Source organism: Mesoplodon mirus (genome assembly GCF_964341445.2).
Source record: "Mesoplodon mirus genome assembly, chromosome: 4".
Lineage (NCBI taxonomy): Eukaryota > Metazoa > Chordata > Mammalia > Artiodactyla > Ziphiidae > Mesoplodon > Mesoplodon mirus.
The window spans coordinates 33408589-33430464 of record NC_138979.1 but is presented as its reverse complement, the minus strand read 5'-3'; the positions used below and the strand labels follow the sequence as shown (position 1 = coordinate 33430464).

Below are 21876 nucleotides of genomic sequence, written 5' to 3'. Positions count from 1 at the left end.
GCTCCATGTGGAAATGGTCCTCAGAGCCAGAATGATTCCAGTGATGGGAACAGCTGACATGTACTGGGCTAAACAGACAGACACCATGCTAAACACTTTACATGCAGCATCACATTTCAACAGCTCAGCTCAACTGCTCCAGAAGGCAGGTATTGTTCTTATTCCATTTCACAGATAAGGAAACCAAAGTTAAGAGGCTAAGTAATCTGCTTAAAGTCACACAGCTAAGTAATGGCTAGAGCTAAAATGCATGCAAACCAACGTACCTTGGATTTAAAAGCTACTGCTTTTAATCACACAATACGAAATATGGCCTCTAAGTTAGGAACACATTCTCTATTTAAAATTTTATTCTATTATAAATTACAAGACCAAAAAAGCTGGAAAATATGCTTACACAAAAAGAGGTAACTATAGTTAACTTTTTGTTGAATATGAATCCAGACCCCTTCTATACATATATAAATACAAATAAATATAGATATATTTAATATGAATAAGATCATATTATTTATAGAATTTACTTTTCTCAACTAATGAATCATGAAGCTTTTTCCTGTCAATAAAAATAGAAGTATATCATCATTGTAATGCCTAAATGATAGGCCATTTAAAATACATACAAATAATTTAACCATTATTTGTCATTGTTGGACATTTAGATTGCTTCCAGTTTATAAACAACACTGCAAAAATCATTTCTGTATGAGGTATTTTCTCACCCTGATTATTTTCTTAAAATCAATTAACATACTTGAATCAGAGAGTTTACACATTTACTACCACCAGAAATAAACAAACTTCCCGGCCAATGCAAGATTCTATGTGCTTTTTTAACTGTTGCCAAACTGACAAGCAAAATGTATACCTTGTTTTGACTTTTATTAGTTATCAGTGAATCTAAACATAATTGTGATTATTTTTATTTATTTTCTGAATTGCTTAGTTCTTTATTTCAAAAATGGTCTTTGAGGTTTTAGTCTTCCTTTTACTGTTTGTGTATACACACATAGACTCACACACTCACACATACACACATGTGTACAGATATACATACATTGATATTAACTCTTCCTCACATACTTTAAAAATATTTTCTCTATTGATATGTAACTTGGTCTAAGCTGATTTTTAAATTTTAACTTATGAAAACTGTTAAGATATGCAAAAGGGAATGAAATTTATACAAAAAATTCCCACCTTAAGAAATAAAACATTCCCTATTGAAGCTATAAACTTTTCCAATGGAAAAATTTCACACTTCCTTGTATTACATTTTAAATATGATTCTAGTAAACCACATATGTCTATATATATGCATTTTCCAGAATCTAATTTGACAATCTTTGTTTCCTAATCCAGAAACAAAGGTTTATTAATTTATTGGGACTATTTATAAGTACAGACTTATTTCTACTGCTTTTTTTCTTTTTGTCCCACTTTTTCTGTTTCTTTTCCCCTCCTCTGTTGCTGTTTTATTGCAGATGGGGGGTTATATACACCATTCTGTTGTTGTTCTGCTAGTTCGAAGGTTATATACTCTATACGCATTAATTACTACTCTAGAAATATGATTACACATACTTGGCAGAGTTCAGTAATCCTGAATGGCATAGCTTTACCTCTGATCACCCCATAAAGTACATGTTAGTATTATTTATTTATATTCAAAGCATACTTCTGTTTATTCTGTGTTCATCACTCTCTTTGCTCAGCATTCCCCCCTGGGCCTGAGAACTTCCATTTGGGGTTACTTACCATCTCCCAGAACTAGATCCTTTACAAGCTTCTTTGATGAAATCTGTAACTCTCTTGACTTATTTATCTTGAAATGTTTTTATTTTCCTCTCATTCTTAAAAGGAAAATTTTGTAAAGTTTAGAATTCTAGGTTTACAATTATTTTCAACTAGCGTATTGAAATTATTATTCTATTGTCTTCCGGCTTGAATTATTGCTGTCAAGAAGTCACTCATCAATCTACAGCTGACCCTTGAACAACTCGGGTTTGAACTGCACGGGTCCACTGATACGTGAATATTTTCAATAGTAAATACTACAGAGCTACGCGGTCTGTGGTGGGTTGCATCCACATATGCAGAGGAACGGGGATACGGAGGGCTGACTACAGGCTGTATGTGGGTTAACCCTCCGAATTGTTCAAAGGTTGGCTGTCACTGCCACTGCTGTGTAGGTGATCTGCCTGTTCTTTGTTACTGCTTTTAGGATTTTTCGGTGTCCTTGGTGTTCTCTATTTTCACTACATTTTGTTTAGGTTGGGATTTCTTGGTATCTTTGCCGGGATTTGTTGTAGCTTCTGAATCTCAGGCTCAACGCCCTTCGTTACTTCTGGGAAATTATCAGCCTCTTGTCTTCGAATATTGCCCCACCCCTGTTCTCCCTACTATCTCTGACTAGAATTCTAATTCATGCACATAAGAAGGAGGAAGCCTAATGCAAATCAAAACTACAATGAGGTATCACCTCACACTAGTCAGAATGGACATCACCAAAAAGTCTACAAACAATAAATGCTGGAGAGGGTGTGGAGGAAAGGGAACCCTCCTACACTGCTGGTGGGAATGTAAATTGGTTCAGCTACTATAGAGAACAGTATGGAGGTTCCTTAAAAAATTAAAAATAAATTGGGAGATTGGGATTGACATGTATACACTACTATATATAAAATAAATAACTAATAAGGACCTACTGTATAGCACAGGGAACTCTTCTCAATACTCTGTAATGACCTATAAGAGAAAAGAATCTAAAAAAGAGTGGATATATGTATATGTACAACTGATTCACTTTGCTGTACAGCAGAAACTAACACAGCATTGTAAAGTAACTATACTCCAATAAAAATTAAAAAATAAAATAAAATAAAATAAAAAACTAAAAATAGAGCTACCATATGGCCCTGTAATCCTACTCCTGGGCATATATCCAGAGAAAACCATAATTCGAAAACATACAAGCACCCCTATGTTCATAGCAGCACTATTTACAATTGCCAAGACATGGAAACAACCTAAATGTCCAGCAACAGATGAATGGATAAAGGAGATGTGGTACAGGGACTTCCCTGGTGGCTCAGTGGTTAAGAATCTGCCTGCCAATGCAGGGGACATGGATTCAAGCTCTGGTCCGGGAAGATCCCACATGCCGCAGAGCAACTAAGCCCGTGTGCCACAACTACTGAGCCTACGTGCCACAACTACTGAAGCCTGTGCGCCTAGAGCCCATGCTCCACAACAAGAGAAGCCACTGCAATGAGAAGCCCGTGTACCACAACAAAGAGTAGCCCCCGTTCGCCGCAACTAGAGATAGCCTGTGCACAGCAATGAAGACCCAGCGCAGCCAAAAATAAATATAAGTAAAGAAATAAATTTAAAAGAAGATGTGGTACATATATAATATAATGGGATACTACTCAGCCATAAAGAAAGAATGAAATAGTGCCATTTGCAGCAACACAGATGGACCTAGAGATTATCACACTAAGTGAAGTAAGCCAAAGACAAATATATCGCTTATGTGTGCAATCTAAAAAAAATGATACAAATGAACTTATATACAAAACAGAAATAGAACCACAGACATGGACAACAAACTTATGGTTACCAAAGGGGAAAGTGGCGGGGGGGAGGGATAAATTGGAGTTTGGCATTAACCTATACACACTACTATATATAAAACAGATAACCAAGAAGAACCTACTGTGTAGCACAGAGAACTATACTCAATATTTTGTAATAACCTATAAGGGAAAAGAATCTGGAAAAGAACAGATATATGTGTATGTATAACTGAATCACTTTGCTGTACACCTGAAACTAACACAACATTGTAAATCAGCTATACTTCAATTTAAAAAAAAAAGAAGTAGGAAGCCTAGTCTCTTTGTCTCATAGCCACTCTTTGATATGTTCTAACTCTGATCCTTATGCTGACTTCTGTCACTTCTTTCATTCCACTTTCTAATTCATTAATTCCCTATTCATCTGTGTTTAGTAGCTATTTAACTCATCCATCAGTTTCCTAATTTTTGTTTATTTTTCAATGCTATAATTTCCTGACAGCCCACTTGGACTAAATGACAGCTAGCCAGCAGGTTGCCTTCAATCAGACCTGAGGGTCTGGGTAATGAGCATCTCACTGGGAACTACCAAAGACCAGAGGCCTGTTTCCAATTTTCCTGAGTTGTGTAAGGTCCAAAGGTGTCATACATGACCAAAGGGTGTATCTTCCCCGGAAAAATGAAAATGGATGTTCCAACAGCCAACCTGGCAGAGATGAGGCAGGTTTAATTTGATGGGTAAAAATAAAGCAATAAGATGGGGTTTCCACGCAAGGTATCATAAGAAATTCGTATCAGTTATACAGTGTTGTTGGGTGCATTAAGGTTCAAAACCAATAAATTATAGGGTAATAATTTCTTTGTACCATTAGATGCTTTGGCAATAATTTCCTTTTTACTGATTTTAAAATTGTGATCACAGCTTTCCTTTTGTCTGCACTGGCCTGACAGACCATGGTCAGTCCTTTTATTTTCAAACCTTTAAATCACTTTTTTCAAGTTGTAAATAGTAGTACATGGTGGTACAGTTTGGCTTCTCTTGTTTTACACAGTTAGAGAATCTTTTTCTTTTAAAAGAAAAGTGAATCTAGATGCTTCTTTTAAAAGCCACCGTTTTCCAGTTAAAGGAGGCCCAGTGACACATGCCTCATCCCCTCTTTCTTCCCGACACACCATTAATGACAGGAAGGAACGTCTAACCCCTAATGCCAACAAGCTGGCATTTCCCCCAAGGAATGAGACTGGAGGTTTGTTTTCTAAAGAAATATAAACCTCCCCAAAGCAATCAAGGAGCTGGGGAAGGACAGAAGAGAGAGATGATCAGTCCAGGAGGTCTGTGTCTAACTAACAGAATTTCCAGAAAGAGAGGCTAGAGAGAAAGAATTTACTAAAAAAAAAAAAAAAAAAAAAAAAAAAATCAGCCCTAAAGCCAGTCTCTTGATTGAAAGGGCCCACTGAATACCCAGCACAATAAATGAAACAAATCCCCACACCAAGGTCCAAACCTTCATTTTGTAGATGAGAAAATAAAAGCTCAAAGAGAAAACACGGGGTGCCCAAGAGCACAAACCAGGCCAGTGTCGGATAGAGCCAGGACTGGGCACGAATACAGCCCTCTTCCCACCTCTCCTGCCGCCTGGAATGCTTACCACACTTCTAGTTCACATCTCCCCAGGTCCGCTCAGTCATTCACCTTCCTCCTTCTCTCCCAAACCACCCAGGGAGAGCCAGTGTGACAGTGGAAAAAGGGTGAACTTAGGGTCAGAATCGGTGCCAGTCTCAGCTCTGCCTCTTACCAGCTGTCAACTTCCTCATCTGTGAAATGAGGCTATTACGTCCAGCCATCAGAACGATCCATTAAGTTCACAGATCCAGAAGCCCTGAGACAGGTTGAGTTAGCTGGCAGTGGGCACAGTATTGGCTTAGCTGCTTCTGCTTCTGTGGACCTGAAGGGTGGTCCAGAGACCAGCAGCATCACCTGAGAACTTGTCAGAAATACAAATGTCAACCCAACCCCCCTCTGACCCGACCCCGACCTACTGACAGAGCTTCTGGGACAGGGCAGCACTTGGTACTAACAAGCCATCCTCCTGGTGATTCTGAGGCAGGTCGAGTTTCAGTGACTGAGCTACCTGTGTGAGTGCGCCACCTAGTGGTAGACGGGCCTAAGATCCTGATTCAGCCTGAATGACTCAGGGAAGGAGCTGCCCTCTACAAGACTGTAAATGCTTGAAGGCACAGACTGTGCCATTCTTTCTAACCAGTATAATCCCAGCACTTAAGCACCATGATTAATAAAGGGCATACAGTTAATGAATATTTATTGAATGGATGAAGACGAATGAATAAACTTGAACAAAGAAAACACACGTCCTAACTCCTATTCTGTCCACAAAGTATTGTGCAAAACTGAAATGTCTTGGGATGCAGCCTGAGGCCCAGTGGCGCCAGTTCAAGAGGTGGAAGGAGACAGGGGCACCAAGCCACCACCTGCAGAGGCCACTTCCAGGCGCCCAGGCACCGTGTCTGAGGTCACAGCAGCCCTAGGCATTCAACAGGGGACCCCCTTGGGTGGTCAGCCCATCCCAGTCTGTCCAGAGTATGAAAAGGCCAGGAGGGAGACTTGTTCTAGGGCGATGGTACCCTTCCCCCACCCCACTATGCCAGTGAGGACAGGGAGCAGAGAAGTGGGGGACAGGGCATTACATACTGGTCTGCACTTAGGGGCAGGACCAGGGCAGAAAGTCTAGCAAATAGGGAGGGACGGCGAGAAGGACAGTCACAGCACGACAGGAGGGAAAAGCCTGGAGTCCAGCAGGGTGGGGGAGGGACTGTCCCTGTGGCCAATGTACTTCTTCCCAGGGCTGTAAGCAGCACAGGCAGGGTGGGGACTTTCCCAGCATTGAGCCTGGGAGGAGGAATACTGGAACGGGGACAGCTTGTGATCCCCACACGCGCAGAAGAGCCCCGGTAACACCAGACTGCCTGCTTTCACAAGCACATTTGGTTATTTGTTCCCCAAGTTTTCCCTGCCCAGCTGGAAAGATGCCCCTCACCTCTGAACCCTGGGCCCTGTTCCGCGCCCCCGTGAAAAACAATTACCGGGAGCCAAGTCACCGCTGACCCAGTGTGTACCATGTGCCAGGTCCCATCCCAAAAGGTGTTCAACAGAACCATCTAATCCACAATGCAACCAAATGAGGTGCACCACTGTACATGTGAGGAAGCAGTGGCAACGAGAGGGTAACCAGCCAGCCCACGAGCCACGGTCGCCGCGTCCACTGTGCCTCGAGCCACCTGCCTCGAGCCCGGGGGGCAGTGTTCTGCTCACCTCTGAATCCTGAGCGCACAGCACGGTCAGTGCCCAATGAAGAAGCCACCGCATTTTACAGATGGGAAAACTGAGGCCTTTGCCTGTACTGTCCCCCAGTAGATGGTGTTCACATCGTCACCACTCACACGCAGTAGAGGAGTCTGGGTTTTTAAATACTGGTAGCAAGATGACCCAGCATGAGCTACTGGGGTCACCCGAACATCTCCAACCTCTCTGGTTCCTTTGGGTCTTTGACGCAAAGGCAGGGGGAGCGGGGAGGGAAAGAAGGACCAAGGGAGAGAGGGAGGAAGGGAAGAAGGACAAATGGAAGAAAGGAGGAGAGATGACAGAGGAGGAGAAAGAGAGACGGAGAAAGGAAGAAGGGAGGAGGGGGTAGAGGGAAGGGGGAAGGGGGGAGGACGGGGATTCTCTGATCTTGGGGAGAAACTCAGCAAGTTTCTGAAGGCAAATTATGCACCCAAATATCTGATTTTTAAGTCACTAGGTCTTTCTTTATGAAGTAAAATGCAAACTTGTTTTTAAGTCCACTAGAGAAGAAACAGCAGGGGACTTCCCTGGTGGTCCAGTGGTTAAGACTCCACGCTTCCAATGCAGGGGGCCCGGGTTGGATCCCTGGTCGGGGAGCTAAGATCTCACATGTGGTGCAGCCAAAAAAAAAGCAGCAGCAAATTCACTTCCTAAAGTAAACACAAATACAAATCTAAACCTGGATATGCACCAGCCACAAAGAGCAGGACAAATCATACACTAATTACTGTTTGAAGGAAGATCCGATTGTTAACTGCAGTGTGTTTCAGCCATTCCACATGAGTAACTTACCTGAAAAGCTTTCCAATCCATATGTCAGGAAAGTTGGTAATTAAACACTTCAACTTCCTATTGACTTTATTAGAGATAGGATAATCCTTACACAGTAAGATTACAATTATTTTATTTGTCAAGTGAAGTTGATATTTAATTAGGAAAGTGTTATCCTTACAGTCTTTAAAAAAAAAACCCCAAAAACCCTGGGACCTGCACTCGACAAGGAGCATCTGAAGCTGCCTATATATGGTGTATAGAACCCAAAGAGGTTTGCCAAGCACGTAGGGAATGGCGCGTGGAACCACTAAGCATCTTTCCTTAGCTTTATCCGCACAGGACCTTGACTTCATCGACTCAGAGACTCGCTTTTAAGTAATGCCTGCTAAAAGCAGCCTTGTGATATAACATGACTTGGGGGGGGGGTTCTTGATAAAAATTTTAAAAGCAAAATCCCAACGTAATCGTGAGGCAACATCAAACAAAACCAAATTGAGGGATATTTTATAAAGGGACTGGCCTGTACTCAGCAAAAATGTTACAGCCATGAAAGGGAAAAAAACAAACAAAAAAAGACAGCAATTATTCCAGAATTAAAGGAGACTAAGGGACATCATAACTTGTAATCCTGGTTTAAACCTGGAGCCAAAAAAAAATGGTTTTGGCTATGAAGAACAACTGGTAAAATACGAATAAGGTCTGCGGCTTAGATGATACTGTTATATTAATGCCAACTTCCTGATTTTTAAACATTTTTAAATTATTTATTTATTTATTTATTTTGGCTGCGCTGGGTCTTAGTTGCGGCACACGGGATCTTCGCTGCAGCACGCAGGATTCGTTTCGGTTGTGACACGCAGAGTTCTTAGTTGTGGCATGCACGCGGGATCTAGTTCCCCGACCAGGGATCAAACCCAGGCCCCCTGTATTGGGGAGCACTGAGTCTTACCCACTGGATCACCAGGGAAGTCCCACTAACTTCCTGATTTTGATCATACATTGTAGCTCTGTAGGAGGACGTGCTTATTCTTAAGAACATACATTGAAGTATTTAGAATTAAAAGGGGCATCGTGTCTACCATGTATTCTCAAATTGTTCAGGAAAATAGAGAGAAAAACTGAAGAAACTGATGAAGCAAAGGCGGTGAATGTTAATACTTGAGGAATCTAGGTGATGGGAATATAGGAGTTCTGTGTACTATTCTTGCAACTTTTCTGTAAGCCTGAAATTACTTCAGCATAAAAAGTTACTAAAAACAGGGCTTCCCTGGTGGTGCAGTGGTTGGGAGTCCGCCTGCCGAGGCAGGGACACGGGTTCGTGCCCTGGTCCGGGAAGATCCCACATGCCGCGGAGCGGCTGGGCCCGTGAGCCATGGCCGCTGAGCCTGCGCCTCCGGAGCCTGTGCTCCACAACGGGAGAGGCCACAACAGTGAGAGGCCTGCGTACCGCAAAAAAAAAAAAAGTTACTAAAAACAAAAAAGGAACCTTGTAGTGGTCATGCTGCTTCTCATTGGTTCACAATTTGGGGGACTTGGAGACCAATCCATTCATTCATTCATTCATTCAGTAATATTTATTAAGCACCTGTTATGTGGTAGGCCTCATTCAAGCCACTGGGGATACCGTAGTGAAAAAAGAAAATCCCAACTCTAAAAGGGAAATGAAGCAACTTGACGTTTCTGGCAAATCCCTACTTGGATGCCTTGAGCTCATGATGTCTTCAACTCAACATGTCCCAAGGCCAAGTCTGTCATCTCCCTGCCACCTCCACCAAAATACCAGGACCTCATCAACGTTCACCGTCTTGTGAAATGGCACCCTACCCTTCCTGTGACTGAATTGGGAACCTAGCCACTGCCGCCTCTATCAGCTCAATCTGATCCATCATCTGGTCCTGTTGGCTTTACCTCCTAAATATCTCAGGGATCCACCTGCTTCTCTCCATGTCCACTGCCACGTGGAGGAGGCCCCGGTGGTCCCCTCCCTGGATGGGGAGGATGGATGCCCTCACCAGGCTGGCCTGATTCAACAGCCAGAGGGATCTTTTCAAAATCCACCTCCCAGTACGTCACCGCCCTGCTCACAACACTTCAATGGCTTCCTGTTGCATTTGGACACAAAGACACCTTTCTTTTTCCTGATACTTACTTAAATAATACCCTCGTGCATGTGACTGTTTAATAAACGGCCGACTCTCCCCACAGTGAGCTCCACGGGGGCGGGGACCACGCCTGGCTTTGCACACCACTGTGAGCACAGAGTTGGCATTCAATTAATATTTGTTTAATTAGCTGGATAAGCAATTAAAATACTTAATGTCGGGCTAGGACCAGTGAATGGATTGTGGTGCCATTCACTGCCACAGGACCTGGGGGAGGGGGGCGTGGAGGAGATGCTGGCTTTGCAAAACGTGAGGGAGATGTGGACAAGACGACCGGCAGGCAGCAGGAAACAGAGGCCTGCGGTTTGTGAGGCTGACTTCAGGGAAAGGTACGTACTCTGGTGCTAAATCAAGCTGTGTGCCCCTGAGCCATTCCTGTAATACACTCTCTCTCTGCCCTGCAGGAGGAGCTGGGGGTGGTGGTGGTCACATTCGCCCCTGCCCTCTAACAAGCCGCCAGTCATTTGCATAAAACTGTCCTGCCCCTGCCTGCTGTGGACACTGGCTGAACACACGTGTGGCCAACCTACTTTGCTCAGCATCTCTCTACACACCACCCCCAGCACTGGGCGCCTCACCCTTTGTGCAGAGGTGGCAGAGGGGTGCCCGGGGAAGGCTGGCTTTAACAAATCAGAAGTTTCCTGGTGTGAAATGCTTTCAGAGAGAGAGAACACAGCTGTGATCCTTGATCACATTCATTCATTTCATTCTTTCTGGGACTTGGAATCCATCAAGCATATCAAATTATGGCAAATGAGTCCAGACTATGCCTCGTTTTAAACCTGCTGATGTGATAGAAACATCAATGCTGTTCTAAAAATAATAATAAAAAATTCGGGCAGTTCTGTTATTTCACGTTTAAATTAACTTCCATTATGGATATCATAGTTTTCTGAGAAGTACCATCTTGTTTCTAAAGCCACCATGTTTTCGTTCTCTGCAGTGGTGGTCTCGGGGGCCAGCCCCTTCGTTTCTGCCAGCTGTGTACCCCACGGAACTCCTGGCTTCCTTTCCCAGTTGCCACTGCCCAGAGGCTTATGAGAAGTCCTGTCGGCATAGACCGGGGTTTCTCAACCTGGCACTGGTGACATTTGGGGCTGGGTCATTCTTTGTTGTGGGAGCTGCCCTGTGCACTGTAGGATGTTTAGCAGCATCCCTGGCCTCCACCCCCAAGATGCCACCTCCCACCCTACCTCCCCACCCACCCCTGATGTTGTAACAACCAGGAATGTCTCCCAGCCGATAAGCACTGTGTGGACACCTCTCTGGCCCCCCCGTGCTAGGGTTCTTAGATGCTCCGCCACTTGGCTCAGTCAGAGTCTCCAAGAGAAGAAAGAGAATAGCATTTGATGACAGCTGTGAATGAAATAAATGGGGGCAAAATGAACTTCACTACTTGCTGTTGCCTCAAAGTCTGGAACCCAGCTCATCTATTGCTGTCTGTAAGGAGCAACCATGTGGCTCTCCTGATAAATAATCAATCATGTATCGATTCCAGTGGATTTTCCTTAACTGCTGTTAGGGCAGCTTGGCAGGCCAGACAGAAACTGGCGGGAAGTTGCATTTCTCAACAGGCAGAGAGCCTCTGATGGCCACAAGTACGCCACTGTAGGGCCCCCAGGAGTGCCCCGTGTACGTAAGACTACCCTCCTCTCCCCTGGTCCCTCACTCGGCTCCCAGCAAGGTACTCCACTGACCTGGCTCCCGGAAAGCTCTGAATCCACCCACTGAGCTTGGTTTTGGCTTGGGCCAACCCCCCGGGGTGCTCTTCACTCTGGACACAGCACCCCAGAATCGTCCCAGGCTGCCAACATCCAAGCCTTTCCTTTTGCTACCTGAGCCTGGGTACAGAGGCGCCCAGTGCCACCTGCAGCTGGTCTCTATTTTTTTAGAGTTGTGGAACGAAAGCAGGGATCATCAAAACCAAAAGCAAACACATTTACCCTCCGTTATTAAAACCTCCTGAATCTGCATCTGAAGCGGCAGTAACTACCACAGCTTGTCTAATGCCACAGAAGGCAGGCAGGAAGGACAACACCTTACCGCGCCCTGTGCTCTCTGAGTCTGGGGGCTGGTCAGCCAGGTGGTCTGGTGGGGGATGGATAGTTCAAACCAAGGAGGATGTGCGGACAACAGACAGGGATCGAAGGTTTCGAGGACAGTTAGAGCACGTGTGTTTGGGAAGGCCATATGAAAAGAGGGAACGGGTAAGGGCAGGGCTGGGGTGCAGACAGAACCCAGGGGGCAGAGGGGAGCCTGGCAGGGGCTGCAGGGCCCTGCCCAGAGCAGGAAGCAGAGCATCTGAGCTCATGTCCATGTATGCCCTAGGGACCCCAGGTGAGTCTCTGAACCCCTGTGAGCCTCTGGTTTAACCTCTGCAGAAAGCAGTATAAAATAAAAACATACCAACCCACTTGGCTATTTAATTCCACTTCTAGCAGTTACCCTAAGGAAAAAAGTCATGTAATTATATATTTACATACAGGGAGGTACACTACAATGCTGTGTGTAATTCTGACAAATGGAAAAGCACACCAAATATTACATGCCTAAATATGAGACTAAGTCAAAAAATTATGACAAGGCCATAAATCAGAACACTTCAGTATCTCTGGTAAGATACACTGTTCCCATTAATGAAGGTGGAAAAAAATGATATGTTCTGAACAATTCTGTGTTGATTTATGACGTTTTTTAAAAAGTCTGTAACAACATATGCAAAACTCGTAATAGTGGGTAGTAGGACTATCTTGGCACTTATGTATAGTTTCCAAATTTTTCATAATCCACACGTATCTTTCTTGTTGTGTTCAGGAGGAAAAGTGATTATGGGGAAGAAAGAAGCCAACTCCTCAGCGGGGGCTAGAAGATCCCTCCCAGGCTCTGCTTAGCTGCGCTCACAACACAACTGGAGCAGTAAAAGATGCCCCATGTTACTGTACAATGTACAAGAGCAGGAATTACCTACTTGTGAACGTTTTTGCTTTTTTGTGGATTTCCCTGAAAAATGTTCCAGTTGTTATAGTCAGTCTTGAAAGCCACGCAGGATCTGCTTATCTGCAAAGGGTCTCGCTTCCAATTCCAGGGCCTGTGGCCCCTCAATGCTGCCTTCCTGGGACCCGTGTTAGCCCCTCCGGGGGGGCAGTTGGATGGAGAGCCAGCCCGGGGGACCTTATCTGTAACTGCTGGTGATTACACAAGCCACAGCAACAGTTTCGCACACAGAGCAGAAGGCCCAAAAGGGGAGGACCTTTGTGGGGCTTTCACAGGGAATCTGGTGGGGATATGGGTCTTCCACCACTACCAGCTGGTCTCCAGGCTACTACGAGTCTGCCCTGCCCTCCTTCTGGGGAGAAGGATAATATTTGTGTTTCCAAGGCCTTATTATAAAGTCTAGAGGCACTGGTGTGGGGACAGATTATTCTGGTAGGATTTTCAGATCAAAATCAGTTCCCACCAATAAAAACCAGAATCTGGATTAGACAGCACTGGTGTATTTGGTTTCAGAGACCCACAGATACAGTGCACATGCTTTCTTTTCTTCAAGGTGGGCATTTCAAGGCAGCCACATACAAAACTGTGATGCAATTGTCTGGCGTCCAGACATTCACTCATCAGCAAACCTTCCTGCATATGCCTGCTGTACAGGAGGCAATATGGTGGATGCTGGGGCCACGTCAGTGACAGATACTTTCCCTGCCCTCAGGGGGCTCCCAGACATGCAGGAGACACAGGCATGGATCAAACATCTAAGTGATTTACTGTTTCATTCCGCATGAGAGGAAGAGCTCCAACCCAAGTCCACCCTGCAGGGCCCTGGCGGAATGCATTACAGGCACATTTTATCTGGATAAAGGGGTCAGGGGGGGCTTTCTCCAATGGAGTAAGAATTCAAGCTGAGGCCATAAGGAAACAAAAGGAGTCGGATGGGGAAATGGTTAGGAGTGGGGAGGGGGTGGGAGAGAGGAGGAAGGGACAGGTGAGCAGTTTATCATCCCAAGAAGAGGAACACAGCACAGGCAAAAGCCCTCACGTGGGAAAGGGCTTGACTACAAGTGGGAGTCCATTTTTATTCATTGAACAAGAAGTTCTGTGTGTTAAACTAGTGCATGAGCCTGACCTGCACGGCTCCTACCCACTTCTGTGTGAAAGCGCCCTCACCTTCTCACACAGCATATCCCATTCCTGGGCAACTCTGCTGGACGTTCCTTTCCTAAGGACGGCCCAGCACAGAGCTGACGCTGTGAGTGGAGTCATGGTTCTGGAAAAGATACAGAAATGATTTCTCCGTGCATCTTGGTGAATCTCAGCACAGGCCGATGATGAAGCAGTAATGGAGGCACTGCTGGGGAACTGAGGGGATTTGGTCCAAGTGCTCCACTCTCCTTGATCTCACTTTCCCCAAGGAAAGCATTTAGAGAAGCTGCTCTTTACTTATTTCTCCAGCCCAGATCCCTCAGGCCCACACGGCCCTCGGTCTCCCCAGCGACTCCACCTCTGTGTCTCCTGGGCACCTGCACCCAACCGTCTAATGCAGGAGCCTCGAGCACACCCCACGGCCACGTGTGCCTCACTATCTGCCCATCACCACAGAAAGCTGGGACTCATCCTTGACTCTTCCCTCCCCCTCAGCACCTTCTCCCAACCCCGTACCCTACAGTTACGGTGCTACCCGCAAAAAAGAGGTGCTGCAGGCACCCTGCCCGACTGCAAGGATGGCCGAGGATATAACTGGTGCCCCTGGAGCTGCTCGGCATGGCGTCCTGGCCCCCAAATATATCTCAACTCCATCTCCTTCTCTCCACGCCCACTGCCACCCCCCGTCCACGTCAGCAACATCTAACGGGACCCTTGCTTCTCCGCTGGCCTCTTTCCAGTCTGCTCTCCAGACAGCAGCCACTGCAGGTGGGATCACATGCCTCCACTGCTCAAGACCCCTCTAGCTCTCTGTTGCTTTTAGAATCGAACCTCAACCCCCTACCCCAATCCGTGCCTCTCCGTGAGTGGTCTCCCACACCCCCGTCGCCCCTGCTCACCCACCGTCCTCCGGCCACCCTGGCCTGTTCTGGCTCCTCGAACCAGCCCAGCTCTTCCCAACCTCAAGCTAGCGCAGCTCCCCGTAACTGACACACACTAGTTGCTTAATAAATACTGACTGAGAAATAAATCAATCTCTTTTTTAGATATCACTCCTATCTTTTGACAAGTGCTAAAAGGCTGTTGGTTCATCACTGGGCTCCCTGGCACATGCCTAAAGGGCAAACTCTGTATGGTTTTTTACTGGAAAAAGAGACCATATGTTTTACCTGCAGCTGGTGAGGCAGCAAAATTGACTTTTTCTTAATGCACGGTATTTTACTGGTTCTAAATGCAATCTTCTGAAACATCACTGAAATGGAGGAGCATTTTACGATTGATAGTACGTCATCACTGAACTGGCAGCAGTTTTTTCTTGGAAGCACATAAAATAATGATGTATCTTGCAATCAAGAGACTTCTAGAAAGCATGAAATGCAGTGTGTAAAGACGTTGGACGTGTATGTTCAGCTCCTTTGGGTGTTCCACCTCTAGCTGGAAGCAGTGCTGCTGGGCAGCTTGCAATCACAGCAAGCATCTCTCCAAAGCTCTAACTCTACCCCATCATTCTTGGGGGTCCATCTGGGTCCCTGAGAGCACTGAGAAGACAACCACTTGACGATTCCCCAGACTTTCACAAATCCACCCACCCCCAGCTCTCTGTGACCCTTCCTAAATTCTCTATAGGCCAAACTCTCTCTTTTTGAGAGGCCCAGTTTCAGAAGCTACCTCCCTACACAGCTTCCTCTCATGACACATACACACCTAGTCAAGTTCATTTCATTCCTCCTTTTGTTATAAACGTGGTCTTGACGTCTCCCCTATTAGAATCAGAACTCCCAGAGGTTGAGGAAGGGATGCTCACATTGCCCTCCGCCCTGCACGGTGTTTGGTAGGTCAAAGGTGTTCAATATGTTTGTTGAACCGACCCAAATATCCCTCCATCTAAGGCAATTTGCGCCAAGAATCTTCTGCACTATACAATCGATTCCAAACTAAAATGCCAGAGACCAGAAACCTGGAGGGAAAAAAAAATCTAATAGTTGATTTCAGAAAAAAAATAGAAATTCTAAATCTCTTAAAACATACCTCTGAAGTTTAAAAATGTGCAAGCTTTATTAACACTCTGCAAATACTCATTTCTGAGTGTGCTCTGATAATGCATCATTCCTAATGATCACTGGTCTGAATTTGAACCTGATTCCCTCATGCTTAAGTTACACAAGATTAAGGTGGAAACAATGGAGTTGGAAAAACAGTCCCCTTCCGAACTGTGCCATTTCAGCTGCACATACGCTTTCAGGCATGAAACGAATTCAAACCTTCATTATTGCATACAAATCAGAAAGGCTTAAATATCACCCAAAGGAAGTGAAACAAATAATACATATATACGGAACAGAAGATTCTAGAGTTCCATTCTCTAGTCTAGAGGACATAAGTTCTTCCTATCTAGAAAGAATAGAGAAAATCAGCCACTACCATAATATCAGCAACCAAGGTAGGGACTGCAATGACCTAGAAATAGGGAGGGGTCAGAGGGCCCAGGAGATGGGAACCAGACTGTGGTAGATGCCATGAGAAGAACGTCTGGAAGCCAAACCTTTCCTTCTCCAAAGACCACTCCTCCCCCAGAGTAACTGGTAGAATCTGAAAACCCAAACAGGGGACCTAGAAGGGGCAGGTGAGAGGTTTGAACCTGGCTCAGATCACCTGAATACATGAGAGCAGGAAGATTCCAACTTCATCTGTCATTACCTAGACCCCCGAGTGCCCCTGCCGTACATCACAGACAAGCATCGTTGCAAATGGGTCTGCTGGTGTGCAGTGGTCAGCTTCAGAAAAAGGAACAAGTGGGTAGGGGTGGGGAAGTGATGGCCTGTCACCTTTGTACCCTGGACACAGATTAGCAGCAGAAATAAACCTCGGTGCCTCCCAGTGCATTTGCCTGTGTTCACTGAGCTCTGATTCTTTGCAAAGCAACAACATCTGGGGAGAGGGGGGAGGTGGGAGAAAGAGGAGGAGGCATTCAATGAAGCATCACATGACTCACGCCTCTGAGAGGTGGACTCTGGGTGTCCAGCTCGGGCACCTCGCCTCTCTTGGTTGTAAATTGCCAGAAAAATCTGAAACCTCTCTCTGGGTTCTAACCTTTAGCTGTATTCCTTGAAACTACACCCTTTCCCCAAAGAAGTTCAAGATTCACACGGTGAGAGGACAACCTGCCCCACAGATCTGAGGGTTACCTCAGAGGACCACTCAAAGAAAAGACGGGTGGGTAAGAGAAAAGGTGACCCCCTCAAGGAGTTTTCCCTTGAGAAGGTCTCACCATGCTCAAGATCTCTGGTATCTCTGCGAACAGAGAAAAGACACAGACATCACTGTCCATCAAGCAAGCCAAATTATTTTATTATTTTTCAAATAATAAAAACAATGCCCTGCACTTGCTTGATTCAAGTGTCCCACAGTCCACGGCACAGGCATTTGTGTGCTCAGCACCGCCAAGCCCAGCAGCTGCCCTGTATTTATTCCATTAAGCTCACGGAACAATGTAATGGACAAAATGCCTTAAACAGAGATGTAACGGTATGTACATATATGTGTATATGTGTAAACATATATATACATATATATAAAATGTACATTGCCTCTGATTTTATTCCTATTTCCAATATAAACCTACATTGGACTAAAATATCCTCATTTAACTTCCTTTGCTTTTTCTAATGTCATAACATTTAAATCGATCAAGTTCCTATTGATTTTTAAGCAGCTGAACAGGTTGAAATGGCAGGCTTCGGTCGCAAGCAAACTGGCACAGCTGTTTTCAAACTCAGCGTTCTGGACAGGGAACTCATCTGTTCTTCCAAGACTCCCTACTTTGCTAATGCAACCTCCGTCCTTGGAACGACTGAGGCTCTTCACCTCGGTGTCTCCATGGCCACCCCACCTCAGTGCCTCCTAGGCCACCCCCTTCACCCTTACCCCCAATCTAAGCAGTGCAAGTCTGAGCTCCTCCACCTGCTCAACGGTGCTGTCCTTCCTCTTTCTGTTCCAAGCCAGCACCGCTAAGTCTCACCTCCCCAGCACCTGCCTCATTTTGACCCCGCCTCCCCGCCTCCAGTCCTGCTCCCTCCTTTCCATGGTACCTCAACTGAGCTGACAAATTAATCTTCCACAAGTACTGTGACCATGTGGCCACCCTATTCAGTACCACAGAGAACTCCCTCATAATGTGTAGGGCGAGAGTCCATACTCCTTATCCTGTCCTTCAAAGCCCTCTAAAGCCTGGCCACCACCCAACCAGTCTGTGTGATATTCCGCTGCTCCCTCTTATACCTTTAATGCCCCAACCACCCACTGGCATCTATACATGCTCAGAGTAAGTCCACCATAGCTCACGCCGTCCTTTGTACCTGCAAGTCGCTTCAGCACGGGGCTCTGTGTATTCAAACCTTCCAGTTCTTTAAACTCCAGTTCTAAAATGTCCAACCTCCAAAAGCCTTTCCCTTACCACTTTAGATAGAAGGAATCCTTCACCTCTAACTCGGATGACACATTTTTTTTCTTTGCTAGGCATTGTGGGTGTTCACCCTCCCACCCACCCCACGACCTCCCTCTACGGGGAATTCCCTGACGGCTGGCATCTCTCTTACTCTCCCTGCATCCTCCACAGGGATCTAGCACCATGCCATGGCCATAGCAGTCACTGCACAGCACCCAAAACTTTGTAGCAGTCTGTCTAGGTGTCCCCCTTTCCATTCTCGGACACCCTTCAGGCTGTCCTATTCACAAGGTAGGGCATTTTCCCAACTAAAATAGAATGTCCCTGCTACAATTCCAAAGCAGGTCAATATTCCCACCTGATCATGAACTCTTCCCATTTTTTGAAATCTGCCCATTGAGCAGAGTTGTCATAGACGGCACCCCGAGAACAGGTCAGCCTTAGAAAGCAGAGGATGTTGAACCGGCCTGGGCTTCTCCACGCTGCGTTTCTACAGACTGTGTGTGTGTGTCCATTGAAGATCAGGATACATAGTAGCTAGTCGCAAAGGGCTCAAAGGACCAGCGCTGGGGGAGCGGGGCGGGCAGGGGAGCATCCGGGGAGTTCCACCCTGTTGAATCCTGGGTCCAAACTTTTCCCTCGGTCAACGCGGTACCCTCCTACCCGCCACGACCGGCCAACGCCTGATGCCACATGGGCCGGAACAGGAAGAGAAAAAGGCGTCGGATGGGGAAGGCAAAGCTTGGTATTTTCGGAACTTAAGTGGACCCTGGACTGGCCCTTCTGGTTCCCAGGGATGCGAGGCCAGCGTCCGCCGCCCGCGGGTAGGAGCTGGCGCGTCCTGGAAACCGGGATGGGGCAGAGATTGGGATGAAGATGCCGCTGCTGGTGCTGATGCTGAGGCTGCCGCGCAGAATGACAGCTGCTCCCCCCACCCTGCCCCAGGGGGTGTCGAGCGCCGGCTCCGCGCTCCCGGGGGCGCTCGGCTCGCCCAGTCCCTCCGGCCCACTCCGGCCCCGGGCAGGGCCTGCCGGCTGCGATGGGGCCCGCGGCCACTACTCACCCGGAGGGTTGACCGCCGCCGGGGTTGCCATCTTGCTCGGAAGGCTCGGCGCGCGCCGGGCGGGGACGAGGAGGGGCGGCGCGGAGCCGGGCGCCGCACCCGGGGCAGGCGAGGCCGGCGCAGGCCCAGGCGCCGCCGCCGCCGCCACCGCCACCACTGCCACACAAAGGACGGCGCGGGCGGGCGCTGCCTTCGCGTTCTCCCGCCGCCGCGGCCGCCCGCCGCCCCCGCCTTTATCGCCTCCGCCCCCTCCTCGGCCTCCTCCTCTGGCTTCAGCCTTTGTCACGCGGCGGGGGGCGGCGGGCCGCGGCTCCCCCGGCCAGGCCGCAGCACCGCGAGACTTGGGGCCGCGGGCGGGGGGGTGACCCCCGAGTCTGGGGCCGCCCCCTCGGGCCCGCGCAGGTGCCCAGGCTCGGGCCGGAGGCTCGCCCCCTCCCTTGTCGCTGGGTCCGGGTCTCCCCCACCCCCGGGTGTCCGGGACGCATCACGGAGGGGCGCTGTCCCCAGGCCAGAGGGCCGGGGCAGAGAGGCTGGGGGGGCAGCCTCTTAAGATGCAGAGGGACGCGGGTCTCGGAGACGGAGAGAAACAAAGGCGCCCCAGTGCTTCCCACTTAGCATGCCAGGGCCGTGCCGCTCGGCTCCCGCGGCTGGAGACGCCCAAGGCCACGGGCACCTCCAAGGCCACGGCCACGGACAGCTGACGAGCGCACTAGGCAAACACCCAGGCAGAGGCAGCCGGCCCAGGAACTTGTGGATGATTTGGCTTTGAGAAAGGCTCTCAGCTCTGCTTTCCTTCTTGCGCGGTGGCTGTCATTGGTTATCACCTGAAGTTCTTGCAGGAGCCTTATAAGACCACCTGAGCATTTAAAAGATCCTCTAAATGCTTTTGTCGGCATATCCTGGTAAAGTTAGGCTGTAGGGATCTTGGAGGGATTGTTTCTCTGCCAGACGGTAGGCTGGCTCTTAGGAAGAAGACCGGCACCCTAGTGGGTGCCCTGTGAAGGTTCCATGGAAGAGTGAACACATCCCAGTGAGAGCCACAAAGGGCAAGATGGCCCCTAAATGTAGACATGTTTGCAAAAACATCGAACTGTCTTAAATCCTTACGAAGCAGCATTTGGAGGGGCGGGTAGAGAAAAAATGCTTGGGATATATTTTCGCACAAGCATTGTCTTCCGGAGAGTATTTGATACTACCGATTTGACTAATACGTGCTTCATATTCATTTGTTTATCGATTTCACTAAATTGAATGTCTGCTGTGTGCCTGGCACAAAGCTAGGTATTAGCCAGACCATGGAAAGAGAGCCACAGGGGCTCTGCCCTCCCTGGACTTCTAAGGTATTTGCACTCAAGAAGCACACAGCTGCCTGGGGCACCTTGTGGTCACTGGTGAATGAATGAGGCCGGGGGAGGGTGGAGTGATCAAGAAAGCACAAACTAGGCTGTGAAGAAATGAGCAGAATGTGGAGAGGTGGAAAAGAAAAACACTTCAGGTGAAGCCTAAGGCATGTGTGCATCCAGCATCACGATGGGCCAGCTCCAGACACATAATGAGAGGGAGAGAGAGAGCAACTCGGGTACCAGCTGGGACCACCCCATCCTTGTATCAAGTAGCTGCCCCTGATTTCCCCAACATCAGTCAAATGAGAGCTCAGGCTCTCTTCCACATACTCCCAACCGGCAACACCCTCAAATACCCATGTGCACTTAATAAGTACACAGTATACTTGACTGAAGATTTGTTAGGGTAAGTGGAAGAGGAGGCTTATTGCACTCCTCAAGCAAGGTAAAAATCCACCTTCAATGTTTCTGCTACCCAGAACGATCCCCTTTTAGGACCCGCTCCCCACTGGCAGTTCTGTCTCTGGTGGCACATCTTTACATAGCCCTGAGCATCACTGTACCCCTGCTCCCACCAAGCTCTCTGCATTCTCCAACTTTCCACACCCCTCAGAGGTAAGCAAGTCCCTCTCCTTGGTGTTCACGCATCATCCACAACATGTGGCTCATTTTGGTATTATCTCCAAGCAAATACATTTTTAATAGTCTCCCTAAAAAATAAAAGTGTAGTAAACATGACCATTATAGCTGCATGCACACATATATTTAACTGTGTTGCTGCCCTCTGCCCATTTTTCTAAAATGTTGCTCTGCAGATATCTTTAATCCTTCTTCTTGCATTTGTCCATGGCAATAAAAGGTAGAATATGGACAGCTACAAGAGGCTGGGACACTTACCATGGTCTGCTTGGAGTCTGCTGTGCTGTGGTTTTCAGTAAGTAATAAATATGTCTGCGTTTGAACAGAGAAGGAGGCATTTCATCCTCTCCCCCAGTCACTACACCTTAGAGGTGG

General features: G+C 47.3%; 1 protein-coding gene across 3 annotated transcripts in view; it reads right to left on the bottom strand.

Moving 5' to 3' along the window:
- ARNT2 (aryl hydrocarbon receptor nuclear translocator 2) overlaps positions 1-19823 on the bottom strand; it is a 192503-nt gene extending 172680 nt beyond the window's left edge. The window contains exons 1-2 of one of the 3 annotated variants that reach the window (XM_082619592.1): positions 19520-19822; positions 18815-19297 (exon numbers count right to left, since the gene is read on the bottom strand). Coding sequence is in view for 2 of the 3 variants with exons in the window: in XM_082619590.1 (XP_082475716.1) it covers positions 19520-19550 (31 nt within the window). In the remaining variant the exon portion in view is untranslated. Of the gene's footprint in view, positions 1-18814; positions 19298-19519 lie in introns of all 3 variants that reach the window. The other 2 variants (XM_082619590.1, XM_082619588.1) reach the window with 2 other exon arrangements.
- Positions 19824-21876: the final 2053 nt, after the last annotated feature.